The sequence below is a fragment of the Trachurus trachurus genome (genome assembly GCF_905171665.1).
Source record: "Trachurus trachurus genome assembly, chromosome: 4".
Classification (NCBI taxonomy): domain Eukaryota; kingdom Metazoa; phylum Chordata; class Actinopteri; order Carangiformes; family Carangidae; genus Trachurus; species Trachurus trachurus.
In genome coordinates this window covers 4,587,819-4,612,244 of record NC_139898.1, presented here as the reverse complement: position 1 = coordinate 4,612,244, position 24,426 = coordinate 4,587,819, and the positions used below count along the sequence as shown (strand labels likewise).

Sequence of the window (24,426 nt, the reverse complement as noted above, 5' to 3'; positions counted from 1 at the left end):
GTTCTCATTTAAATGATTGGCTGCATCACCCTGAGTAGACATTCAGTTTTTCTTCGTAGTTTTTGATGAACCATAAAAACAGTTTTCATTCAAATGTACATACTGCAGCATAGAGCTGGAGCACACATCGCTAGTGAGTGAATGCAGGATGGTTAATGGTTGTTTTATCACACCTGCCACCTACGGTGTGCTTTCTGTAACACTTGGAGATGTGTGATGTATGAAGAACAGCTTCTGGACTTTTGGTAAACAGCAGATTCACAGCAGGCTGTAGAAACAGCACATCAAAATGACATGACATAGAGTAGGAAGATTGGATTTTGGATTGTTCAGCAGCAAGGTTTTATCAGACAAAACAAAAAAATCATGTTTTATATACTTTTATCAAATGTTTTCACAGGAGCATCGTGAGATTTACATGATATTTCTTGCAAACATCAATGTATTTATTCCCAGAGGAATAATTATAGACATGGTAAATGGGTTGCATTTATTCAACACTGTTAGTCTTATCAACCATTTAAAGCACTTAACAATGGAAGCCACATTGACCGTTGACATTCACTGCACACCCTCATACACAGGTGATACATGCTGTCAATGTACTGTCCCGTGCCCAAGAACTGGACCATATTGACCAGAGGAGTCTGGAATCAACCACCCAGCAGACACAGCTTCCAATCATTTATTATATCCAAACTGGAGGCTGTGACCAATGAAAGAGGCGATAAATGTAAAATGAAATTGTTAAAAAAAAATTACTTATGGAATCTATTATTAATTGAAAAAAAGAAAAGAAAAAGTATAACCAGGAAACTGTCAAGTAAAACGTGTTATTCAGAGGCCAGAGTTCTCAAACACAACACAAACCTAATTTCATTAAACTGACGTTGATATGGGGGCGTCGTATAGCTCTCTCGGTTGAGCAGGTGCCCCATGAACAAAGGCTATGGTCCGCACTGCAGCGGCCCCAGGTTCCATTCCACCTGCTGGCCTTATGCTAGGTGTCATTCCCCACTCTTTTCCCATTTCCTGTCTCTCTCTTTAGTTGTCCTGTCAAAATAAAGGCATAAAAGCCCCACCCCCCCAAAAAAAATAAAAAACAACAACTAAACTTTAATTTCATGTTGATATAAACTGTCTGGTTGAAACCTGTTGAGTGTTGGTATACACTTGTGATCCTGTTTATCTTCTAGAGTAGATTTCTTTGATTGCTTGTATTGAGGTTCAGGTAATTAACTTCACTTGGAATAAAAACAACTTGATTACACCTCCTCCTACAGAAGGCTAACTTTGCTAGTCCTTCCAGCAGTCACATGATTGTATTGTATCACTGACTGTCACTGTTTTCCTCTCTCTCTTATTTCAGTTCCCTGCCGTGAATCACCCCCAAACCTTGGAGCGAAGATACCTGGGAATTATTGGTGGGGGCCTGCTGGACCTGCTGAAGGTGAGGATCTGTGTGCAAACACTGCTCTGCTGAGGAGATGTTTTTATTTTTTATTATTATTATTTTTTTTTTACCTTTCATCAGTATCTCGTTTACCCCATGCACGCAAACTCAACATTTTTCTAAACGACACACCTGATACCTGCATCATTATCGTCATGTTTACGTCGTGACTTTGCGATGCCTCTGCACCGTTTCAGCATCTCTCAGCTCATATCCCAGCTCCTGCACTGCTGTTATTGCTGCGTCTGCACTGTAAACAGGAGCTTCATGTCAAGAATGTGGGCTGTGTGCTTGTGCTTTTCCCAGCAGATAATGACTCACTGCTAACATGTCATCTCAGGACTGACTACAGCAAGGACAGGCATATATCTCATTACTAATCAGGCTTTTCTTGAGTCGAGTGAAGATGTATATTAACAGAAACAAATTATATAAGCTGATTGTATGATGTTGTCTGTCTTTTTAGTTCTGTTTTTGTACTCGGAACATTTCCTGCCACAGTAAATTACTGTTATGTGAAAATGTATCTGCAGTTCAGTTCAAAGGTTTGATTTTGAGTGTGTTAACACAGGATTCACCTCTCATTAAAATCCATGGAGACAGGTTATTACACATATTTATTCAAGCAAGAGAGAGAGAGAGAGAAAAAAAAAAGCAAATGTCACAAATCACATAATAGTTTGATGTTTGGTGACTGTAAGACACAATTAAACGCAGCAACAGCAGCCTGACTTTTATGATAATGGTGGTGACTCATATCATGGCTGCTTCAGTGTGCTCGGCAGCTCTGGATGTTCGAGGTGTCTCACGGTCTCACGGTCCCCCCCACCCTCCCTCTGTGTTTGTGTATCAGAACCTGCTACTGCTGAACCCGACGGAGCGCTTTCTCACGGAGCAGAGCCTGAACCACCACGCCTTCCAGACCCTGCGGCTGGTGGAGCGGCCCGGCCCACCCACACCCACACCTGTACGCTCCTCCAAGAGAAAACCTCACCATGGAGACAACACCACCCCCAGCAGGTCGGTTTGCAAAACCTAGTAGCCAGGGGGGGTTCCCATGCACCCGAAAGATATATTTTTCTAACTTAGCTTTTTGTAATCCTTAAGGTGTCTAGTACAAGAATTTTGATGATCCCCGCGCCAATTATTGTCCCATGCATGTTTTTTTTTTACCATCTTTTGTGGCCATCCTTCCGACTGTGAAAAATGAAAATTTTAAATCTATATAGCTCCTGAACTATACATCCTACAGAGACAACTGACCCCATTTTGTTTTTGTCTTGGCACGAGGAATTGGTAGAGATGAAGATTGCCATGATTAAATCATGTGTGGTACATAAAAAATCAAAAAAACACACAAAAAAAAGTTAAAACAACGGCGGAATTTTATCACAGGAACTCCTCCCCAATGCGCCCCATTGACATTTTTTTCCTAACTTTTATATTTTTACAATCTTCAAGATGTCTTGTAAACACATGTTGATGATCCCAATCTGAAATATTATCCCATGTATGTTTATTTAGGCTGTTTTGGCTGCCACCACTTGGATTTCCTAACATGATTTTTGAACATTCCGAAGTGTTTAATTTGGTTGTGAGGGGTCAAACTAGGGTTTTTCACGATGATTCTGAGTTGATTGCAAGCATTCGTTTTTCACCCAAAAAACTCCTTGGTGGTAAAAAAAAAACAGCCATGCCCACATTTCCCGCTCATCGGAACCCCCTACACACACCCCACTCCCCCCACCACCAATAGAATGTATTACAGAGAAAGACACAGATGGAGTTCAGTGAAAAACATATCTATATACATATATATTACATTAGCTATAGTTCTTTTTCTGTGCAGGATCATTAGGTGGGGGGGCAGAATCAATCCCAACTCAGGACATGTCACCAGTCTATCACCAGGCTGATATATAGACAACCTCAAATGCTCACATTCGTATCTATGGGCCAATTATGTACACATAAGAGCTAGGCTGGTATATGGGGCATTTGCCCAGTGGGCCTGTTGGAGCTATTTATTTAGTGTACTGTAAGTATTTAGCATTGTGTAGTTTAGTTTAATTTAGTTTCAAATTAATTTAGTTAGTATTTAGTTTTGATTATTCTGAATTGATTTGTTTCATTATGATTAGATTTTGTTAGTATTCCGTTAGTTTATTATTTAGTTTAGTTGTTATCTTGTTTATTATTTGTGTGTTTAGGGACCAGAGTGCACCTTATGGGCTTATGGGTGGAAGAGGCACAGAGGAATTTCTTTTGTTCTTTGCTGCTTGCTCGTTTTTGGTTAAATAAACTTCCCTTTTTGGAAAAACAAAGATAAACTCCAAGGCACTCGAGGCACTTGAGTTATTAAAAATGCCTTTAATTAATCTGGCATTGTCACAATGACATGTTTAAAATCGGCATCAAGCCTTCATCAGGGAGTCAAACAGATAATTCAGATACACCTAGGTCTTTTGTCTTGGTGTGTAGCCGATGACAAGACAAGAGAGTGCCTTGGAGTTTTTCTTTGTTTCTCCACATCCCTTGGATCCCTCCCCAAAGAGTACTGTAGCGCTCCTTGCTTTGAACATTTTTTGTTGGAAAACTGACCATGGGATGGATGTTAAAGGGATAGTTCAACATTTTGGTAAATCCACCTATTGCCATAATCCCTATAGTCATAGCAGTAGGTTCATTACCTTTAATTATTGGTGCATGTTGTTTTGAGATCCGCGGAGCAGAGACGTGAGCTGCTCAGCGAACACAATGGAGGTGAATGGTACAGATCCCCTGTCCCTCAAAACTCATCAAACACACAATCCAACAACTCCAAAATGCTCTCATTGACAAGTTGTGACCTGCCCATTCACCACGCTATGAGATAATCATGTATAATTATGGAACGATACATGAAGCAAATACACAGAACTACTTGCGCTTTTGAAATCACTCCACCCAGCAGCCATGCCTGAAATGTAGTTCCGGCTATGCATTTGCCTCGACAACAACTCTGTCTTGTAATGTTACATTTAGGGCTGTCAAACGATTAATTTTTCTAATCGCGATTAATCGCATTTTTTCCATAGTTAACTCGCGATTAATCTCTATTAAAAATATTATATATGGCGCTTTGGACTTTCAACACTCCAAAGTGTTATAATCTCTAGACAAACAACTTTTAGACCAGACCTAGTAGGCCTAGTACCTAATCATAACACATGATGCATGAAACTTACACAGAATTGAAACGAATTGCATCCAGTGGAAATTGCCCTTTACTTTGCTACACCTCTGCCTGGCCACGTGCATTTGTTTACAACAAAGCCGTCAAAAAATCAATGGATGGAGCTGTGGATATATGTTAGACTGTGTATATTTGTGTAGCAACCAACTTGAAGATGCCTTACCGCCACCTACTGGACTGGAGGTCCCACACTCCAGTCCTCCAGTCCAGCAGACAGAGGACAAAATGGGCCGCGATTAACCGCGATTAAAAAATTTAATCGCGTTAATTTTTTTAATTAATCGCATCGCGATTAACGCGTTAACTCTGACAGCCCTAGTTACATTATTATCTCATAGCGTGGTGAATGTGCAGGTCACAACTTGTCCATGAGAGCATTCTGGAGTTGTTGGATTATGTATTCGATGAGTTTTGATGGACAGGAGACCTGTACCATTCACCTCCATTGTGTTCGCTGAGCAGCTCGTGTCTCTGCCCCGTGGATCTCAAGATAACATGCAACGATAATTAAAGGTAATGAACCTACTGCTATGACTATAGGGATTATGGCAATAGGTGGATTTACCAAAATGTTGAACTATCCCTTTAAGTTTCTTTCGCCTGAGTATACACATACGTACCCATGGTGCAGTAGTGGTCATTTGATTTTTATTGATTTGAAGAGTAGGATTTGGACCTTTTTTTATTATTATTATTGTTTTGACAAACAGCCACTACAGGGCCGGCATACTATTGGGCCGTTATGAGGGGGGAAAAAGCTATTTTGGACAGTGGGCCATTGGTTCATTTGTATACCTACACTGGGCTGGACTTATCACATGTACTGTAGGCCCCACCCCACCCTCTGTCTGATGCTGTGGGCCGTTAGAGAGCCAAAAGTCTGTGGATGGGTAAGACCGATTGTGGTTTGCTGGTCTGGGGCCAGAAATGCCAGGGCTGATTTATTTTGTCCCTGTGTATGACATCTCAGCTTTTATCACTACCCTGTCCAGCTTGACCCCTCTCCTCTTCCTCAGGAGCCACGGGGGAAAGAGCTCAGGAAGCCACCGCTCCAGCAGCAGAGAGTGCTCCAGCCTGCCCCGGCACGAAGACCTCCACCCCAGCAACGACAGCTTTCTCAACGGCAACATGTCTGCAGCGATCAACCTCAGCCCCACCCTGCACCCCAAGAACTACCAGCCGCAGATCTTTAACCACTCCACCTCCTGCAACATGGACCTCGCCAGCAGCAACCTGCCTCACCTGCTCAGCCCGGGCGAGGCCAAGAGCAAGTGCGACTTCGAGATGAACCTGGGGTCCAAGGCGTCCGACGGCCCCGGGGCCAAGTACCTTAAATCCAACTTCCGCTCGCAGCAGAACCGCCATTCTTTCGTGGAGGGGAAAACCAACACGCTCCAGTCGGGCGAGAAACACAGTCGACACAGCTACATGGACTCTCACGGCTCCACCCCCGCCTCCTCCAAGTTCGCCTACCTGAACTTGTCGAAGAGCTACGGCACGCTCAGCGACGCCAAGTCGGTGGGGAACTTAAATGATGTGCATCTTTATGCCGATGAGCCCACGTCTCGCTATTTTCCCTCCAGCTGCCTGGACCTGACGGCCCCGGGCAGCCCGGCCGCCCGCCGAGTGGACAGGCTGGGCGCCGGCACGGCTGGCCGAGGCAGCATGCGCTCAGAAAGGGAAAGTAACACTCTGGACTCCTCCTACAGGCGCTCTTCCACCCGTCACAAGGCCTCAGAGGAGGCCAAGACGTCGGACGCCCTGGACCCTGCGGACAGCGGCATGGACCGAGGCCACTCTCACTCTCTGTCTGCCCCGCACGATCCCTCGTCTTACAGTCAGGGATACACCAGCCCCTTCTCCTCCCAGCAGAGGCCGCACCGCCACTCCATGTACGTACGGAGGGACCACCAGAGGACGCACGGGACGGACGAGGGGCTGCTGGTGGGGCAGGGCATGCCCACCAGGGCCAGCAGCCTCCAGCTCCTGTCTCCGCAGCTGCAGCACCGCACGCTGCCTCGCCACTCCGGAGGCTCCTCCAGGGAAGAAGACATGAGCAGGGTCAGTCATCAGCCCACAGCAAACCTCTCCATGCAGTAGGAAAAGCCTGAGCCTACAGAATCTAATCATATCATGCCTACACCAGGTTGTGTTGGATAACTCTTCCAGTCACTGTTACAACAGCGCAGCCAAGATTTATTCTGGTGGCCCTGAAAATATCAGGATCTGTGTTTAGATCTTCTTAGTCAGTTTGTAAAAGACACAGCAGAATTAACATGAGTGCAGCTTCAGCCATGGATGTTAGCAGTGTGACTCTCCAGTATATAGACAATCATGTTACCTGTATATTTATATATACTGTATATACACATATAGTATATATATATATATATAGCGTGTGCGCCTGTGTAATTGTATGTGTGCTGCAATGCTGAGCTCACCTCACGCTTCACCATGTCTCCATTAACAGAGCGAACAGGCACCCACTGAGGTCACCCACAGCAGACCCCCAATAAGGGACTCCACAAGGGACAACACTGCATCTTTTCACACACAGCGGCAAAAAAGCGAGGTCCGACATTCTGCCTGCACCCACCATTTCCCACCCACATCCAGTCTTCTGAGAGTGCGGATGTGGGTGGATACTGCTGTCATGAACTGCTCTCTCTCTCTCTCTCTCTCTCTCTCTCTCTCTCTCTCTCTCTCTCTCTCTCTCTCTCTCTCTCTCTCTCTCTCTCTCTCTCTCTCTCTTTCTCTCTCTCTCTGTCTCTTTTTGCATCAGATGCCTCCTCATTTTCTCTATGTGCTTTGCTTCCCTCTAAAGTGACTACTTAGGATAGCACACAGCTTGTCATCGCAGCACATTTCAGTTTGACTCTGGAATACATTTATAGCCTAACAACTAACAAATGTTGTTTTATCATAATGAGCTCTTTGAATCAATACCCCCCCCCCGTCTTTGTGTTCGCTCAGGTAAATAAAACTATTAGCTCTGATAGAGAGGCATGCAAAGACTGGACTGGCCCGGAAGTTGTTGTTTTTTTTTTACTGTAAATGTGACTAGCTCTTTCTGTTGTGACTCAGGTTGGCTTATATCATGACCAGCAAACAGAAGATGGGGGCTCTTCCAAAGAGAATCGCAACATTTACAGTGAATCCATGCCCAGGAGGGTGGGCAGCTTCTACAGAGGTTGGTTTAGTCATATATCACTGCCTGCTTCTGTCTTTGTTTCACTGCGCTGTGGACGTCAAGTTGTCAGTTCATATTCACTTCCAACTCTTCTATAGATACAGTAGAATTGAACTGCAGAATCTCTAAAGATATTACAGATTCCAGCTTAGAGCTTGATGTATTGAGATTTGAGAATAAAAATGCCCAGATAAAATAATAATAAAAAAAAAAAACATTTATTTAAAGGGATAGTTCAACATTTTGGAAAATTGGCCCATTGCCATAATCACTATAGTCTCAGTGCAAGCTATTTTTAGAATGGCGGAACGTTACGAGGCGGCGTTGTTTTCGAGGTAAATGCAGAGACTGCTTGCCGAAAAACTGCCCCCGATGGGAATGCGCATCAGCGGTTTTGCATGAATTTACCTCAAAAACAACTCTGTCTCGTAACGTTCTGTTATTATCTCATAGCGTGGTGAATGTGCTTGTCCACCAGAGTGTTTTGGAGTTGTTGGATTGTGTATTTGATGAGTTTGATGAGGGAAACCAAGAAATTCCATTAGCCTCCGTGGCGTAGCTCTGAGCAGCTCGTGGCTCTGCTCCGCTGTTCTAAAAATAGTTCACACCGACAATTAAAGGTAACAAACCTACTCCTAAAACTATAGGGATTATGGCAGTGGGCCAATTTGCCAAAATGTTGAACTATCCCTTTAACATGAACAAATAAAAATCAAACATTTTGAAGAGGCTCTCCCCTTAAGTTTGTTACCATATTAAGCTAACCATAGACATTAAGCAGGTTTTTTTTCACCATTTATTTTAGCACGTTAGCACGTTACCTTTATCTAACTTGTACCATTCTTATCTGGGGACAGATAAGAATAATCTCAATGTGTAGGCAAAAGTCAATGACAAATTAGTCAGAGTTTTTCCTAATATAGTATCCTACAGTGAACTTGTCTGAAGAAAATGTTATGACGTTGCACTCAATAGCCGTCTAAACGTGTAAACATGTCACTCCAAACCACATGTTCATGTTCAGAGAGGTTCATCTAAATGTGAGTCTGAACCAGGTGGTACATCAGTGTGGCTAATGATCATTGGTATTAAACAGTTAAACTTGTTAATGCAATTATCTCTAAAACCCCTCCAATAAATCTTTATACAGTAGTTTCCATGCAAACATTTTCCTTCTCTATTTTCTTTCTAGCAGAAAAATAAGACAAATTCAGGGATATTTTATGCCATCTTTCATCTCAGTGTCCAGGGTCTACGGGGGAACTGGTGTCTGTCATAGTGAACAGTTAATGAATGAAGTTAGGTTATAAATTTGCTCCTCATAGCTTCTAACAGAAAACTGCACAGAAACACTACTGACTTATTTTCTTTGTTAATGTTGATTTGTAAAATATTAGATGTTTACTGTGAATATAATACGCTAATAATACAATATCAAATCTTTTGACACTCCAGCATGTCTGGAAGCTGCTGGAACTAGCCATGTATAATTTGCTGATTGTGTTGAAGATCAAGAGTTTGATTCCCTTCCTGTGTGTATCAAAAGGTGAATAAACCTGTGTTCTTTGAGCAGTCCCCTCCCCCCGGCCGGACAACTCCTTTCATGATGGCAGGGGTCAGAGCCGGGGTTCTGGTCACTCTGGGGAAGGCAGCAGTTTGTCCAACCACTCCAAACGTCAGCCAGCCTTCGACCCCTGGTAATTATCTCCTCCAACCCGCAACCGCTGTGTTCTTTAACTTTGGTTTTTCTTTGACAACATCAACTCCTGCACTAAATCTGACACTGGCCTCACTGAAACCGCCAGGTCATATTAGAAGATGTTGTACCTTTTTTAGCTGGGACACGGCGTTCACTATGCTTGGTCTTATTTTCAGGACTGGCCCAGATACTGTAGTGCTGAACCCCTCTGAGCCGTCCAAAGAGAAGGAGAAGCAGGGCTTCTTCAGAGCAATAAAGAAGAAAAAGAAAAAATCTCAGATGGTGAGTTTTGTGTTAAATGGCTCTGAGGATGGACGTCCCTGTCTGAGAGCTGCTTCATGCACATGTCAGAACCTCTGTCTGTCCACACACTCCTCCTCTGCAGCTCTCCAAATGTTTGATACTTTGAGAGATGTTTTTTTGCGTGATGCCTTCATGTGTCCACCAGTCATGTGCCTCTATATTGCAGATGGGGGTCCCTGATGGAAGGCCGCCCGTCATCAAGAAATGTCTTTTCCCTCTGTTTAGTCCCAAGAATAACATAAAGCATAGCTCCTCTGTGAGAGTCCTCCCTGTAGTGTCCTCTCCCATGGTACATGTTGTTTTACACTATCCTACTCATCTCCTAACTCACTGTCACTCTAACATCAGCATGCATCACTAACACTCTTTTACTGTTATCATGTTTTAGTGGTTTTATTTGGTGATTTTAAAACAATATGATGCATCTTGGTTAAATCATACGACAGAGTATTAGGGCCACATTGAGAAAAGAAATGTTTTCACAGACTTTAAGAATAAGGTCATAGTTTAAGGTCCAAAGTTTTATAAAATCATCATACTATGAGGAAAAAAGTCATAATTTTCCGAGAATAAAGTGGAAATTTTATGAGGAAAATGTCGTACATTTTCAGGAAAAATGTTGCGATGGTATGAGAATAAAGTTGTAAATTTACGAGAAAAAAAGTCGTAATTGTACCATTTAGTGGGTACAGTAGGCTGTTCTGGTTCTTTCTGTACAATAGATGCATTTTCTTGCATAATTTTTTGAAGTCCTGACACTGATGACAATGTATCTCCTTGTTTGTGAAACCTATACTGAAGTACAACTTCACGAAATGCTCCACAGCCCTCATTTTAACAATTTTCCTCCTCTAAAACAACACGTTAAAATTTTGACTTTATTCTCCAAAAATTATGACTTTTCTGGTAATATTAGAACTTTATTCTCAAAAAATTGTGCCTTTTTTCTCGTACATGTAAAACTATGACTTTATTCTCAAAATCTGTGAGAAAAGTATTTTCTCAATGTGGCCCTAATACTCCGTCGTAAAATCACATAACAGCGAAGTGATAACATGAACCAGCCAGATCCACGGAGCAGGTGAAATATTCAAAGAATTCTAAATAACATGACTCTTATTGAAGTCACTCTGCACGACTCTTGTCTGTGGACCTGGCTGTGTGTCATCATCAGACTGTGATCAGTCACCACTGGCTTCAGCCACCACAGCCCTAACAGCATCTCTCCAGTTATGAGCTGAGGACAAACGAGAACACTCATACTTTGCCTAAAACTGCGCCTGTTTACACTGGTGACATTTTACCACAAACCAGCGTCAACACAGAGGCTTCTGATCCGACTCGTCTTCCTCTCAAAATGCATCCAAACCCATGACCTGATTATAGAGCACAGATCAAGGCGGGAGGATGAACCAGAAGAGATGCTAAATATAAAAGAAAGCACATTTTGACATATGAAACTGCCCGCTGCTGCAGTCGCACTAATGGTTCATGATGAAACAGGTGTTTGAAAGTCTTTCTTCCCCTCACATTTCTATTTATACGTGACAGTTTGTTCAGATGCTGGGAGAGGGTTACTGCTGATGACAGAGCACAAATAAACACAATCTGGCCAGGAGGAATCAGGCAGTCAGACTCGGTGAAACGGCAAGGAGAGGAGATAGTTTCAAGAAAATCTTATGGAAAGCTTCATTTATCAATAATAAACAAGATGAGTCGTCTCTTCTCTTCCTCAGATCAGCAACTGCTTCGGGTTTTTGGCTCCAGCTGCATGTTCTGATTTTTAATTTTTACAGTTTTGCCGCACATGAGATCAAATGACGCTACGGCCTGTTATCTAAAATAACTTCACATTCACGTCCGTGGTGTGTCCACACATGTAAATGACAAAATGGAACGCACGAGGGTCAGTGCAGATAAGAGGATGTGTAGTAGCCTATGTGAATAAACTGGCTCAGAGGCAGATGGGTGATAAACAGCAAAAAATGGTTCAGGCCGTCAGGAATCCAAAAACAGGCTATCCAAAAAAAGACAGGAAGCGAGAACAAAGGTAAACCCACAAGAACACTGGGAAACAGAAAGGAGGAGCACAGGGGACCAAGGGAGAACTGAGCAGACAAACTGACTCAGACTTAAATACACAAGTGAAGGGAAAGACAATATGACACAGGTGAGGCAGGGCAATCCAATCAGTTTCATAAGTGGGGTGGGGGGACGAGGACAGGAAAGTAAACTATAATCATTAAAGGGATAGTTCACCCAAAATTGAAATTTCACTCATTATCTACTCACCCTCATGTCGACTAAGGGCTGGGAGAAGTTTCAGAGTTATTCGTGGCTTCTCTGAGTTACAGGGGGTCTCAGCGTAGCAGTGCATGTCCATATAACGAACCAGGGTCTGTCCTCTTCCCAGTTCGTCCAAATGTGACGAACCGGGAAGAGGAGCTTCGAGAAGCTTCCGCTACAAAACAAGCTTGAAATATAGACTTATTTAATTTTTTTCGGGACAATTTCGCATTTCGGGGCTTCAATACAAGACGGACATTACATACGAGCAGCATGGAGGTATTTGGATGTTTTTTGGTGTGTCTTTTTGTTACGAAGACAGTTGGTATCCATTTGCAACCGTTATATGGACATGCACTGCTACGCCGAGACCCCCTGTAACTCAGAGAAGCCACGGATAACTCTGAAACTTCTCCCAGCCCTTAGTCGACATGAGGGTGAGTAGGTAATGAGTGAAATTTCAATTTTGGGTGAACTATCCCTTTAACAGATCATGAATATCAATGGAAGTCTATGGTGGAAACATCTGTGTCTCTATTTCACCTCAGAAAGAGAGGGAGCTCAGAGTGTGTGTTCCTTGTCCTTCACATTGTGTGGACCTGCCGTGGTCGGAGGTGTGAGGTTGTACATGTAGACAGGTTTAATGAAGCGTTGGCTCTGTGGCAGCAGGTTCCCACTGACGGGGTGGAGACAGTCCTCCAGAAGTCCTCCAGGTCGTCCAGTCACCAGAGCAGCCGCCACAGGAGCCGGGACAAGAGCAGAGACCGGGACCAGGAGCGGGACCGGGACCGGGACAAGGACTGGCCTCCTGAGAAACTGTCTGATTCACACTCTCCGGTGAGTCTCGGGAACAAGACTGAACTTTTTATTCAGGATGCATTTTGGTTTAACCCTTCAGAGTCTATGGCATTTACAGTACGTCTATATTTCTCTCACCTGGTCTCCTTGTGTATTCATCCTTGTAAAACCTCAGCCCTGTAATGCACAATCACGTAACTGACATCCTTTTTTTTTTCAGGACAATATTCATTCAGTAGTGGTGTCATATGAATGTAGAAAAAGCTATATGATCAGAAAAAGAAAGGAAAATAAAAGACCGAAAATAAATTTCACAACACAGAAAATTATTATAAACTTCATTTTAGACTCTATATAACTGTTCTTTGAGGTCTTGGGGATTAGGGGGAATAGAATAAGGGCTCTAACTGTGATACAAAATATATTATTTACATTATTTACAAAAATGCCCCACTCGCCTGGCATGAAAACAGTGTGTGTCTGCAATGAGGCAGAGAACCACATCACAGGCCTGACATTTCCGTGGGGTGCACAGGTTTTTTTGTCTTGTTACCTGCAGTGAACAAACTGTCTCCTTCCATATGAGGCCCATGTCTTGGTCTCATCTTACGTAAAATGCGTAAATGGTAATACGTATTATTTATTGCATTTCCGGCTGATTTTCCCGATAATCACGGTTATACAAGGCAACAGAGCAACTGTTCTGATGTGACACGGGGTTAGGGGGACACAGATGTTTGCATGCAGGACTACTTTGCTTCTGGGTGAGCTACAGACACACTAGTGGGCTCTTTGTAAAGGCTGAAATTATTATAACCTTTATTTACACCTTTAAATCTTTTTTTATTGAAATGTCCCGCTTTCAATAAAAAAAGAATTACATCGCTATCATTCATTGTTCCGGAGATAAATGCGAAAGAGTAAAACAATAACTCCTGCCATCGTATACGGTGGCACCGACCTCAGAGGGTTAAAGGGATAGTTCAATATTTTTGGCAAATTCGTCTATTGCTATAATCCCTATAGTCATACAGTAGGAGTAGGTTTATTACCTTTAATTATCATGGATCTGCGGGATAGAGACACAAGCTGCTCAGCGAACACAATGGAGGTGAATGGTACAGGTCCCCTGTCCCTCATCAAACTCATCAAATACACAATCCAACAACTCCAAAACGCTTTTGTGGAGAAGTTGTGAACATTACACGTAAAGCAAATACTCGGAACTACTGTACTTGCGCTTTTTAAATCACTCCGCCCAGCGGCCGTGTCTGGAATGTAGTTTCAGCTGCATTTGCCTCTAAAACAACTCTGTCTCGTAATGTTACATTAATATCTCATAGCGAGGTGAATGTGCAGGTCACAACTTGTCCACAAGAGAGTTTTGGAGTTGTTGGATTGTGTATTTGATGAGTTTTGAGGGACAGGGGACCTGTACCATTCACCTCCACTGTGTTCGCTGAAGGTAACCAACCTACTCCTATGACTATACGGATTATGGCAATGGGCAAATTTGCCAGAATGTTGAAATATCCTTTTAAAATGTTTGATTTACAGATGGTCGTGTGATGTGTGATGTATGATGTCATTTCAGAGTCAGCCACTGAAATCACTGCGCAAGCTCCTGCACCTTTCATCCTCATCCTCCAACCAGACCACGCCCTCCGACATGCGCTACCAGCCGCTGCCTAATCCAGCCTCCGCTCAGGGCGGTTTCACAGACAGCCGGGGTCACTCAGGGGTCAGCACGCCCCAGCTGAAGAGCCGACAGACAGCCTACCCGCTGCCCGGGCAGCTGGAGTCCGGCTGGCACACGTCCGCCATGGGCCGCCCGGAGGGGAACCCCTACCCGGAGCAAATGAGCATCAAGGGAGGGCAGAACGGGCACGGCTTCGGCCGGCCCTCCAGGTCTCGTATGCCAAACCTCAATGACCTGAAAGAGACGGCTCTGTGATCTCCGTCACCCCTCAGCTTTCACATCCACCGCAGACACACACTTTCCCCTCTGTTGCTCCCACACCTTCCTTACGTAACAGCACACCTGCTGTTCACACACACACACACACACAGATACCAAACCTTCTGTTTTAAACACTGCTTGCAAACAGGCCAAAAGCCTTTTTATGTCTCAATTTTTTTTAAAGCTTTCATGTTTGATAGACTTTATATTATTACTTCTGTAATTCCGATTATAATTTGTATCATAAAGTAAATATATATAAATGGATAGATAAAGTGTAGATTTTAAGTGTAAGTATTTTTGTTTCTATTCAATATAGAAATATAGTACATTTTACTGCGTAGTATTTCCTTAAGACTATCTAAGGCATTCTAAACAGAAGTTTTACCAGTTGTTACAATAGAGGTCAGTAATGTCAGTAACTTGTGTTCATCCCACCCAGGACTCTAACTCTTCCTCTGAGCTGTCTTTGCCTTTGGATGTGCTCTGTCTTATTGGTTATAGATGCTCAAATGTGCAGCTACAAGTCAAAGCAGTTCATGTTCTTAAAAATATAGTTGGGAGTGCAATTTTTCTGAGTTGGCACCGACAATCTTAAAAGCTTCGATCTACTTACTCTTTTTTTTTGAGGATATTTAGGTTTTTATGTCTTTGAAATGCAGCCATCTTAGACCATATGGTACGGTTCAAGTCAAGAGAAATCCTACCCTGCATCGCCCTCTGTAGGACGTAACCCAGCACTGCATTTACCGGTTTATGACAGAGGTTACGTTACCTTGCACTAACATTTTAGGCACTGACTTTTCATGACTGCAGTCCATCAGTCTGAGGCCGGAAGGAGAAAAAACGGTCTGAGACTCATGGACCCTCCTGTGTATTATAAACAAATATTATTCAATGACAACTATGGCTCAGTCACGTCAAACAGAACAAACATAATAACTACTCCTTATGCAGACTACACCCAAGATCCCTCTGTAGTAATGTAATCTAACACTATTTACTAAAAGCTGTATTTATGTCTGTCTCATGAAGCACCTTATGGATGAATCATACAGCAGTCAAACCTTGATGCTCTGCACGGATCCACTTAATGGCTAAGTTAATGAAGTCAGTGGTGCGGGAGGGGATTACATCCCACACCTCCAGGATTCAAGGGGGAGATTTCACAAAAGCTCCTTCCAAGTGCTTTCATTCGTATGGCCGGTTAAAACATGTGGAGATACATGCAAAATATTCTATAAAGATGAACTGCTGAATGTTTTTGGTTTCTAAAGAAATTTACTTGTCAGTTTTTTTTTCTAATTATTGATGCAAAGCAATTTTTGCAGCAGTTAAAGGAATACAAAAGCCATTCTCATTGTACTAGTGCAGTGGTTCCCAACTGGTCACATGGTCCCACATGCTTCTCATGTGTTCATTTGACCTCAGTGTTATTTAATACCACTGATTATATACAGCGACATGCAAAAGCTAGAGCACCCCTGGTCAAAATTTCTGTTAATGTGAACAGTTAAAGGAGAATTCCGGTCATTTTCTAAATAACGCTCTACAGCTCTAGGTCCCTGAGTGCTACCATAGGAAAAGACCCGAGAATAATATATGTGCAGCCAAGACCTAGCTCTCCTCCTGCTAGCTGCGCTACATTGCAATTAAACAGCTAAGTAATGAGGGCAGAACTTTAAAACTGTGACTTTGGCCTCTATAGTTGACTGTGGAGCTCAGGACTGTTTCCATATCAATGAAGACTGCTCCTCATCTGTATATTCTGGTTCGAATAAACACGCACGACCATCAAATTCAAAATGTTCCTCCATCTCTTCAACATTAGATCCAGACATATTCTGCTTCTTCCACTTTCTGCACCGATGCAGACCGGGCATGCGCTCGACAGTCAAGTTTTTACACAGTCAGTGTTGTGTGGTAAGGCACTGGTGGATGTTGCAAGTGTAGTGATATTTTGAGCATAACAGAGGCCAAAGTCACGGTTTTAAAGTTCTGCCCCCATTACTTCACTGTTTAACTGCAATGTAGCGCAGCTAGCAGGAGGAGAGCTAGGTCCTGGCTGCACATATTTTTCTCAGGTCTTTTCCTATGACAGCACTCAGGGACCTAGAGCTGTAGAGTGTTGTTTAGAAAATGACCGTAATTCTCCTTTAAGCAAGTGGAAAGGCATAAAGTTAAACATGAAACACTCTTTTGCAATATCAGTGTATTATTTTTGTTTTCTACAGTTTTAGAGTGAAAAAGAGAAACAAAGCAGCAGCCTGCAAAACAACGGGAAACCCAGGAGACTTGAGCTCTCAGATAACTTTGACCAAGGAATCAGACAAGATATTTACTATTTACACGCTGTGAGAGTTTCCAAGGGGGGGGGGCTACTAACTACTAGCTACAGTATGCAGGGTGGCCAAACCTTTGCTGCAGGCCCTCTTCCTTTTCTGTCATTTTGAACATGTAAAAGATGAAAATAAGAATATAAATATTCATTATCTTGTTTAAATGTAAAGGGAATGTGTCATCTGTAACTTTATGCCTTTTGTAGATCATTTCATCTTCCACTTGCTTTAACTGTTCACATTAACAAAAATTTTGAGCAGGGGGTGCCCAAACATTTGCATGCCACTGTATGTCAGTGTTTAGGTCAGCGTTCAGGTTTGGTCCAGTTTGTGAGTTCGTAGCGTCTCCACTTGGCCTGACAGCTGGACAATTCACCCATCCACTCCTGAACTGTTCTGTCATTCAGCACGTTCTCAGTGTTTGATCAGTTTCCTCAGCAGCAGCAGCGTGTCTGAGCTGCTGACCCAGCGCTGTCAGCTCTCTCTTCACATTTATACTCTCACCTGCCAACCCGCTCACACAGAAAGCCACTGCTCAAGTATGACTGCTGACCGGGCCGTCGTATAGCTCGGTTGCTAGAGCAGGCGCCCCTATGAACAGAGGCTGTAGCCCTTTCTGCAGCGGCATTGGGTTCAATTCCACCCCTGGCGGCCCTCTGCTATGTGTCATTCCCCATTCTCTGTCTCTCTTCGACTGTCCTATCGTATAAAAGGCACAAAAAGCCCCAAAAAAACGTAAAAAAAAAGAAAGAAAAAAAGTGTTACTGCTGATTATTTCCATGCACCCTCTTGTAAGTGCATCCTCGTCCTCCGGTTCGGAATCACAATACTAGTGTATATTTGACTGACGACACACCGAGACACTTGGGATGAGCTTTTAGGTGAAAGTGGAACCACGGTGTGGGGTTTTTGTGTTTGAGACAAAGTGCCATGAACAAAAAGCTTGGCAGGAACGAGTCTTCAACTTTTTATTGTTGCACTTTGAAGAGACTGTGTGACTCAGCAATATTGCTCCGACGCTGTAAATTCCTCCTCACTTCATGTTCACCATGCGCACAGTGTGTGTGAGGGCCGAGACCAACGCGGTGTCCAAACACGACTGTATCGTATTGTGTGTTGTTGTGCATCTGTATGGATCGTGCACACTCCAGACATACTAACTCCACACAGTACATTTCTCTCTATGGATTAGTGTTTTGCTGAAGGAGCACCGTGTATTATATTAATACTGATGTGTGACTACTTGTTTGGTAATATTTATAACAGAGGATGTTTATCAACTGTTAAAATGAAATCAAGTATTAAGTTTGTGCTTTTATTACAGACACAAATTAGTAGCATAGTCAGTGTTTATCTGCTTTTTTTTCCAACAGAGCATTTACATGAGACCGTAAACCCACAAACGAATGCTTAACAATTTTAGAATATACATGTTTACATATGTAACAGTGACTCTCAAATAAAACAAGCTCATTTGATTTGACTCTTACCCTGTAAAGTGATTCTTCATTGTTTATTACTAAGTGATGAAATCTTTGACTTTGACTTAGTGCAGCACACAGACATCCAGATGTTCTCCTTTCATCTGGAATCTCCTGTGTGCGCTGGAAAGCTTTCTGATCTAGTGTTATAATATATTAGAACCATGACATTATTGATACTTTAAGACAAATAGAATAGTGCATCAAAGGTCACCAAACATGTCCACCACCTGGCCAGACGTAGTTTGCCTCGAGCCTCACCGGAGAAAGACAGACATGTTAAAGACATGCAGGTCATCTCAAAAAGCTGGACCGGTGTCCCCTTTTTGGCAAGAGGCAGGTTGGCAGGGGAAGGACGGACGGTGAGGTGAGAGAAGGCCCAGCACCTTTCAGCTGCACCTGTTCATGCACATCAACAGCTCCATCCTCATGGCGATGCGGGTGTGCCAGCCCAGCGGCAGCAGGCGGATGTAGCGGGCCACGATGGGAGGACGCAGCAGGTTCTGCACAGTGGAGGAGCGGTCGGAGTTCCCGTAGAAAACCTGGAGAGCAGCAGGGGAACAACAGTGTGGAAAATCACTATCAGACCAACGTGTGTGTGCACATACACTCTGCAGAGAATCATCAGGAAAACACTATTTATAGGCTACTTATTAATGGGTCAGTGACAGATAAGGGTTGGAAAGATGAGCAATTCAGAAATAGCTTTATGTTTTAAAAGCATCAGATTTAAATGTATATTTTGTATTCATGCTGGTTTCATGTCATTTGAAATGACATCTGAACCCTTTTTAACACAAGTAAAACTGAATGTCCTGAAAATGTCAAATGGTGAAACCACAAAAGAATGATAAATATTAAATATTTGATATGAACTTCTGAAAACATTGAATTGAAATAAACTTTTTTTGTTGTTGTAGCTGTAGGCTATTTCTATATTTAGATTTTAATGCATTTAGGCAGCAGGGCTTCTCCTTAAAACACAGTTTTCTAAATAATGTGACAAATTATGTCAAATCTGTCAGTAAATATAGTGTTGCATTGCAAAAGCGAATTACATTGATCCCACATTTGAGTCCAGATTTATTTTCTGATTTTTACGAAAAAATACCAGTTACACCACTTGACTCTGGATTGCATCACGTCATTGACCCTAATACCCAAAATAAACAGGATCACATTTTTGTGATGATGTTCTTGCATTGATTTAGAAACTGCAGTGTGGGTATTTTAAACCCACTGAAGTGAGGACAAAAGTAGCACAGAAAAAACACTGCTCTCTCCTGTCAGTAAAATACATTGAACTAAACCAATTATATATATTGTTCTGTGAGGTTTTGTTATGGAATGATAATGCACTAATGCTAATGCACTTTTCATGATTGTAAGTCAACAACAGCTGTCAGCAGTTTATTACAAATTTGTAAGACTTATTTTAGCATGTTCATTGTATATTTGGCAATCATCACTTCAGTCTTGGTGTAAATTCATAATTTTCCATCGTGCTGACTCTGACCTGCAGCAAAAACGTTACCTTACAGTGAGGTGAGTGTTTCTGTGGTGACCAAGCGTTACGTCACAGACTGACATTGATATCCTGGACTAAAGTAAGTGCTCTGTCCACCACCCATTACCTCACTTAGTATGATCCATCTGCATGTGCAGGTCCAATTGTGATAACAGTTCACATGTCTGCTTATTTCTTTATGCAATCTAGTGACCTCAAGAGCGCTCACTGTTTCCCTGTAGAAACTAGTTGAAAACTGTGATTTCTCTGTGTGAGATGTAAGGAACATTGTTCAATGGAGTGTTGGGAGTTACTGTAATTACTGTACAGTGAACAATACTGTCAAGGCTGCTTCACTGCAGCATCAGTGAAACACCACAACAAGATGTAACACTGATTGAAAACATTAAGATGGAAGCTGAATAACCTTTTTTTGGAATAATTAGAAGATGAGAATGTTACAGTAGCTTGAAGATCATACTACTGTTGGTTTGTCTGTTTTCCTTTATTTTTTGATTGTTTTGTTGTATAGTAGTACACTGATACATTAATTGCTATTGCTTTGGCCATTGTAATTTGTATGTTTTCTTTATATTGTTTTTTTTTTTTTTAAAGAAAGAAGATGGAAACCGAATCCGAAATTCTGGCTCTGCTGCAAAACTCTCCACTTTCACATCTGAGCTCGTTTCCTCCAAACCCAGCTGTTTACAGAGGTAGAGCTGTGTGTATTTACCCTGTTGTTTCCTGTCTGGTCTTTGTAGTAGATCCAGTTAAGAGTCTCCACGGTGCGATACTGGACACTGTATTTAGTGATCCACTCGTCGGCATCACAGCGGCCCTGGGTGAGGATACCAGACACCACCCCTTCCTCCTGCAGATCGATCTGGATCCACTGGTACTGGTCGTTGAACTTGGACAGCCACGCACACCTGATAGCACCGACAAAGTGTTTGTTGTATCACATTCACAGTCAGAGTTATTTATTGTAACGTGTGCAGGGCTGTTGCTAGGAATTCTGGGCCCCCTGAAAGAATACTAAAGTGGGCCCCTGACTTTTCCACTTTTTTTCTTAAACTACGTAGCCTACGTATTATCATTTTTTATTTAGCCTACTTTGTTTTGATGCTAATGCAGCATTACTATGAGTATTAGTCAGGGTCTTATGCAGAATAATTCAGTCATACATACATTCACACGCCGTCAGTGTGTGAATGTGTGTGTGAATGGGTGACTGTGATGTACTGTAAAGCGCTTTGGGTATCGTTCAGGTATAGTAAAGCGCTATATAAATACAAGACCATTTACCATTTACCATTTACCATACAAAGATTAGACTACTGGGGTTTTTTGTGGGCCCTACTGGGCGCTGGGCCCCTAGAATTATCATCACCTTTCTCGCCTATACAACGGCCCTGAACGTGTGAAGCAGAAAGAGAGAGCGGACCCACCCAAAGCCTTGGTTGTTGAGGCGAGCCTTATTGGGGATCCAGGAGGAGTACCAGCCGCCGTACTGGTCCTGATTGGAGCAGCTGATCTGGTCTGATGACACTGATCCAGACTCAAAGCCCAGGGCTCTGTGGTAGGGGCACTCTGAGGAGATTTCAAGTGCACAGACGGATCAAACTCAACCTCACAGAAGTCACACAGAAACACAGAACGTCCGCCGCTGAACCAGCGACATATGTGTTCTCAGATGTTCCAGAGTCTTTCTGTTCTGCTCTGATCTAGCTTATAGTAAGAACTGGTACTTGCGTGATAAGATCAGGACATCTGATGTGTGCCGCCTTGCCCAGTATCATGCTATTAGGTGAAGGGCATGCCCTATTTTGGGCTCTCTAATCTGCTCATCACATTCCTGCTCAGGTAATGAGATTACCTCACAGCATTTGATGTTCCAGAACCTCTTCCTCACACTTCCAACATTTCCAACCTCAAGCTGTTACAACATAACACAACGGATTCAGGCCTCGTCCTCTGTTCAGAACTGTCAAGATCATGGCGGAAGGTGACTAGAGAGGCAGAGAGTGGATTTTTTTTTTTTTGGCAGAGTGCACTAAAGGACACAAGCCAGAGCCAGCTACCATGAGCTGAGTGATCCATCACACAGTCTGGAGCTCTGCGTGAGAAAGCCACTGGACTCACTGCTGCCTGCTGTCAGCCTTGACATGTGAGGTTCTCCACCAGGTCCCTGCCCTTCACATAATGTGGATCTCATTTATTATCACACTTCAAAAAAAAAAAAAACTAAAATTGGGGAATGAAGGACATCCAACATCCTTGTGAACCAGGAGTGAGTCCAGGTGGGGTGACAGCGGTGCAGTCTGACTCCTCACCTGGCATGCAGCTCATTGGCTGACTCTGAGGAGACGGGGGCAGCCAGGTGGGCGGGACAGGTGGCAGGGCGGCGGGGGTGCGCGTCGGTGATTCAGCAGACTCGCAGTCGCAGGTGCAGGCTTTCATGTCCCGCGTCCATGTCTCGATCACCTCCTCCTGGTCCTCCTCCTGCAGCTCCTCCTCCTGGACCACCTCCTCCTCCTCCTCCTCCTGCAGGACGCACATGGAGGGGTTAACCCACACACGTTGCTCTCACGGTCAGTCAAAAATGACATTTATGGCTCAGTGCAGGTGTTTTATTGACTATTGGCTCTCACCTCCTGTGAGTGAACAGTGATCAGGGCTGCAACACATCAATAGATGCATGGAATGTGGAAGCAGACAGTAGAAAATTAGCTGTGAGGACTGAAGCCAAATTTCAAATAAAGAAATAAAAATAGAAAAAATGACAAATTAAATATCAAATCATAAATTACAGCATGATGTTTTATGGTAATTATGTAACATGGCATAAATTATTCAGCAGAATGTGTGATTAAGTTTGTATCAAAAGAAAAAATTAAAAACTTTTTTGACAGAATAGAAAAGCACTGAATAGTTCTCTAATTACATACAAGCCTCTCCAAAAAAACATAATAAATTCCAAATTTAATTGCAGCATAATTCCTGTATGTTCCTTTGATAAGTATAGTTAGCTACAAAAAATACACAACGACCACAGCAGAGCAGAGAGTAAACTGAGCTTTTTAACGCAGGTTCAGTGTTTTATGATTGAACAATATCTCTCATTCAAATACACAGTGACTTACCCTGACACACAAGCAGGAGGAGCAGCACAGCAGCAGCAGCACGAGCAGTCACCTCCATCTTCCTCTTCAGCTGTGCAGGAATGCAGTGTGTGTGATGAGCACGGCTAGTGGAAGTGGACAGGATTACTGTAATCCACAGGCCCACGATGGCCCCGTCTAATTCTCTTTATTGGCCCTCAGACGCCTCCTGCACACGCTGCACCTGCACCTGCACCTGCACCTGCACCTGCACCCATCAGCTCACACATCAAGAGTGAGTGAGTAACTGATGTGTGTCCAGGTTGAGCTGTGTGAGCACACACAACATTTGGAAAAGGAGGATCTTCTGAGCACACAATATTGTTTTTATGTGGAGGTGGAAATGTCATTATGTTTGCTCCCCCTTTAATATTAATGATTATTATATATGAATATGATCATAGAAACACTTAATGAGCCCACAGCTGGATCTGAGGTTCTTGCTGTTGGGCCTCAAGCTCAAGATGACAAGATTACAGTCCACGTGTCAGTTTTAGGCCCTAAAACCTAATATCCAACCAAATCTCCTGCCTCCAGGTTTCAGATTGTTTGTAATTTGATGAGACATTATTTTACCTTGATTAGGCCTTGGAGGAAGTGTACTGTACAAACAACCCGATACAGTTCAGAAATAATATATTTAAAAGGAGGTAGGCTATAAGTATGATAAGAATAATTCAAATGGAAAAAAGAAAAATAAATAAAAACATACATCTCCAATTAAAATGCTCTGAATAGATTTAGGCTAAATAACAGTTTTTTTTTTTTTTTTTTTTTTTCCGTACAGCCTATAATAGACTCAAAATAATATTTTATTTCAGTTAAGAATAACTTTAATGATTATGATGGAGTTGTTTTTGATATTTTGGATATGAAACTTTCCTAAGAAAGTAAAGATTAGGCCTACAAAGTTTCAAATATTGTTTTTGACACAAGATAATGTTTGTTTGTTTTCCTTTGTTTTGTTTAAGACAAACTTTTCCAAAGAATAACATCCTCTTTTTCAGTTTTTCA

The 24,426-nt window shown here is 42.7% G+C and overlaps 2 protein-coding genes across 6 annotated transcripts in view; one reads left to right on the top strand and one right to left on the bottom strand.

Moving 5' to 3' along the window:
* LOC310984893 (cyclin-dependent kinase-like 5) overlaps nucleotides 1–16,814 on the top strand; it is a 46,411-nt gene extending 29,597 nt beyond the window's left edge. For 3 of the 5 annotated variants that reach the window (XM_083970264.1, XM_083970261.1, XM_083970262.1), the window contains exons 10-19: nucleotides 1,370–1,450; nucleotides 2,307–2,473; nucleotides 5,705–6,749; nucleotides 7,159–7,260; nucleotides 7,773–7,878; nucleotides 9,452–9,575; nucleotides 9,754–9,859; nucleotides 10,047–10,169; nucleotides 12,833–13,003; nucleotides 14,559–16,814. In XM_083970264.1, coding sequence (XP_083826390.1) covers nucleotides 1,370–1,450; nucleotides 2,307–2,473; nucleotides 5,705–6,749; nucleotides 7,159–7,260; nucleotides 7,773–7,878; nucleotides 9,452–9,575; nucleotides 9,754–9,859; nucleotides 10,047–10,169; nucleotides 12,833–13,003; nucleotides 14,559–14,918 — 2,385 coding nt within the window. In that variant the 3' untranslated portion in view covers nucleotides 14,919–16,814. The remainder of the gene's footprint in view (nucleotides 1–1,369; nucleotides 1,451–2,306; nucleotides 2,474–5,704; nucleotides 6,750–7,158; nucleotides 7,261–7,772; nucleotides 7,879–9,451; nucleotides 9,576–9,753; nucleotides 9,860–10,046; nucleotides 10,170–12,832; nucleotides 13,004–14,558) is intronic. The other 2 variants (XM_083970263.1, XM_083970265.1) reach the window with 2 other exon arrangements.
* A 2,319-nt stretch (nucleotides 16,815–19,133) lies between these two features.
* On the bottom strand, nucleotides 19,134–23,452 carry LOC310984496 (retinoschisin-like; the record flags this gene model as incomplete). The annotated part of the gene is made up of 6 exons (XM_083969715.1): nucleotides 19,134–19,286; nucleotides 20,985–21,180; nucleotides 21,700–21,841; nucleotides 22,585–22,786; nucleotides 22,903–22,928; nucleotides 23,395–23,452. The coding sequence occupies 6 exons, from the start codon at nucleotides 23,450–23,452 to the stop codon at nucleotides 19,134–19,136; spliced, it is 777 nt and encodes a 258-aa protein (XP_083825841.1).
* Nucleotides 23,453–24,426: the final 974 nt, after the last annotated feature.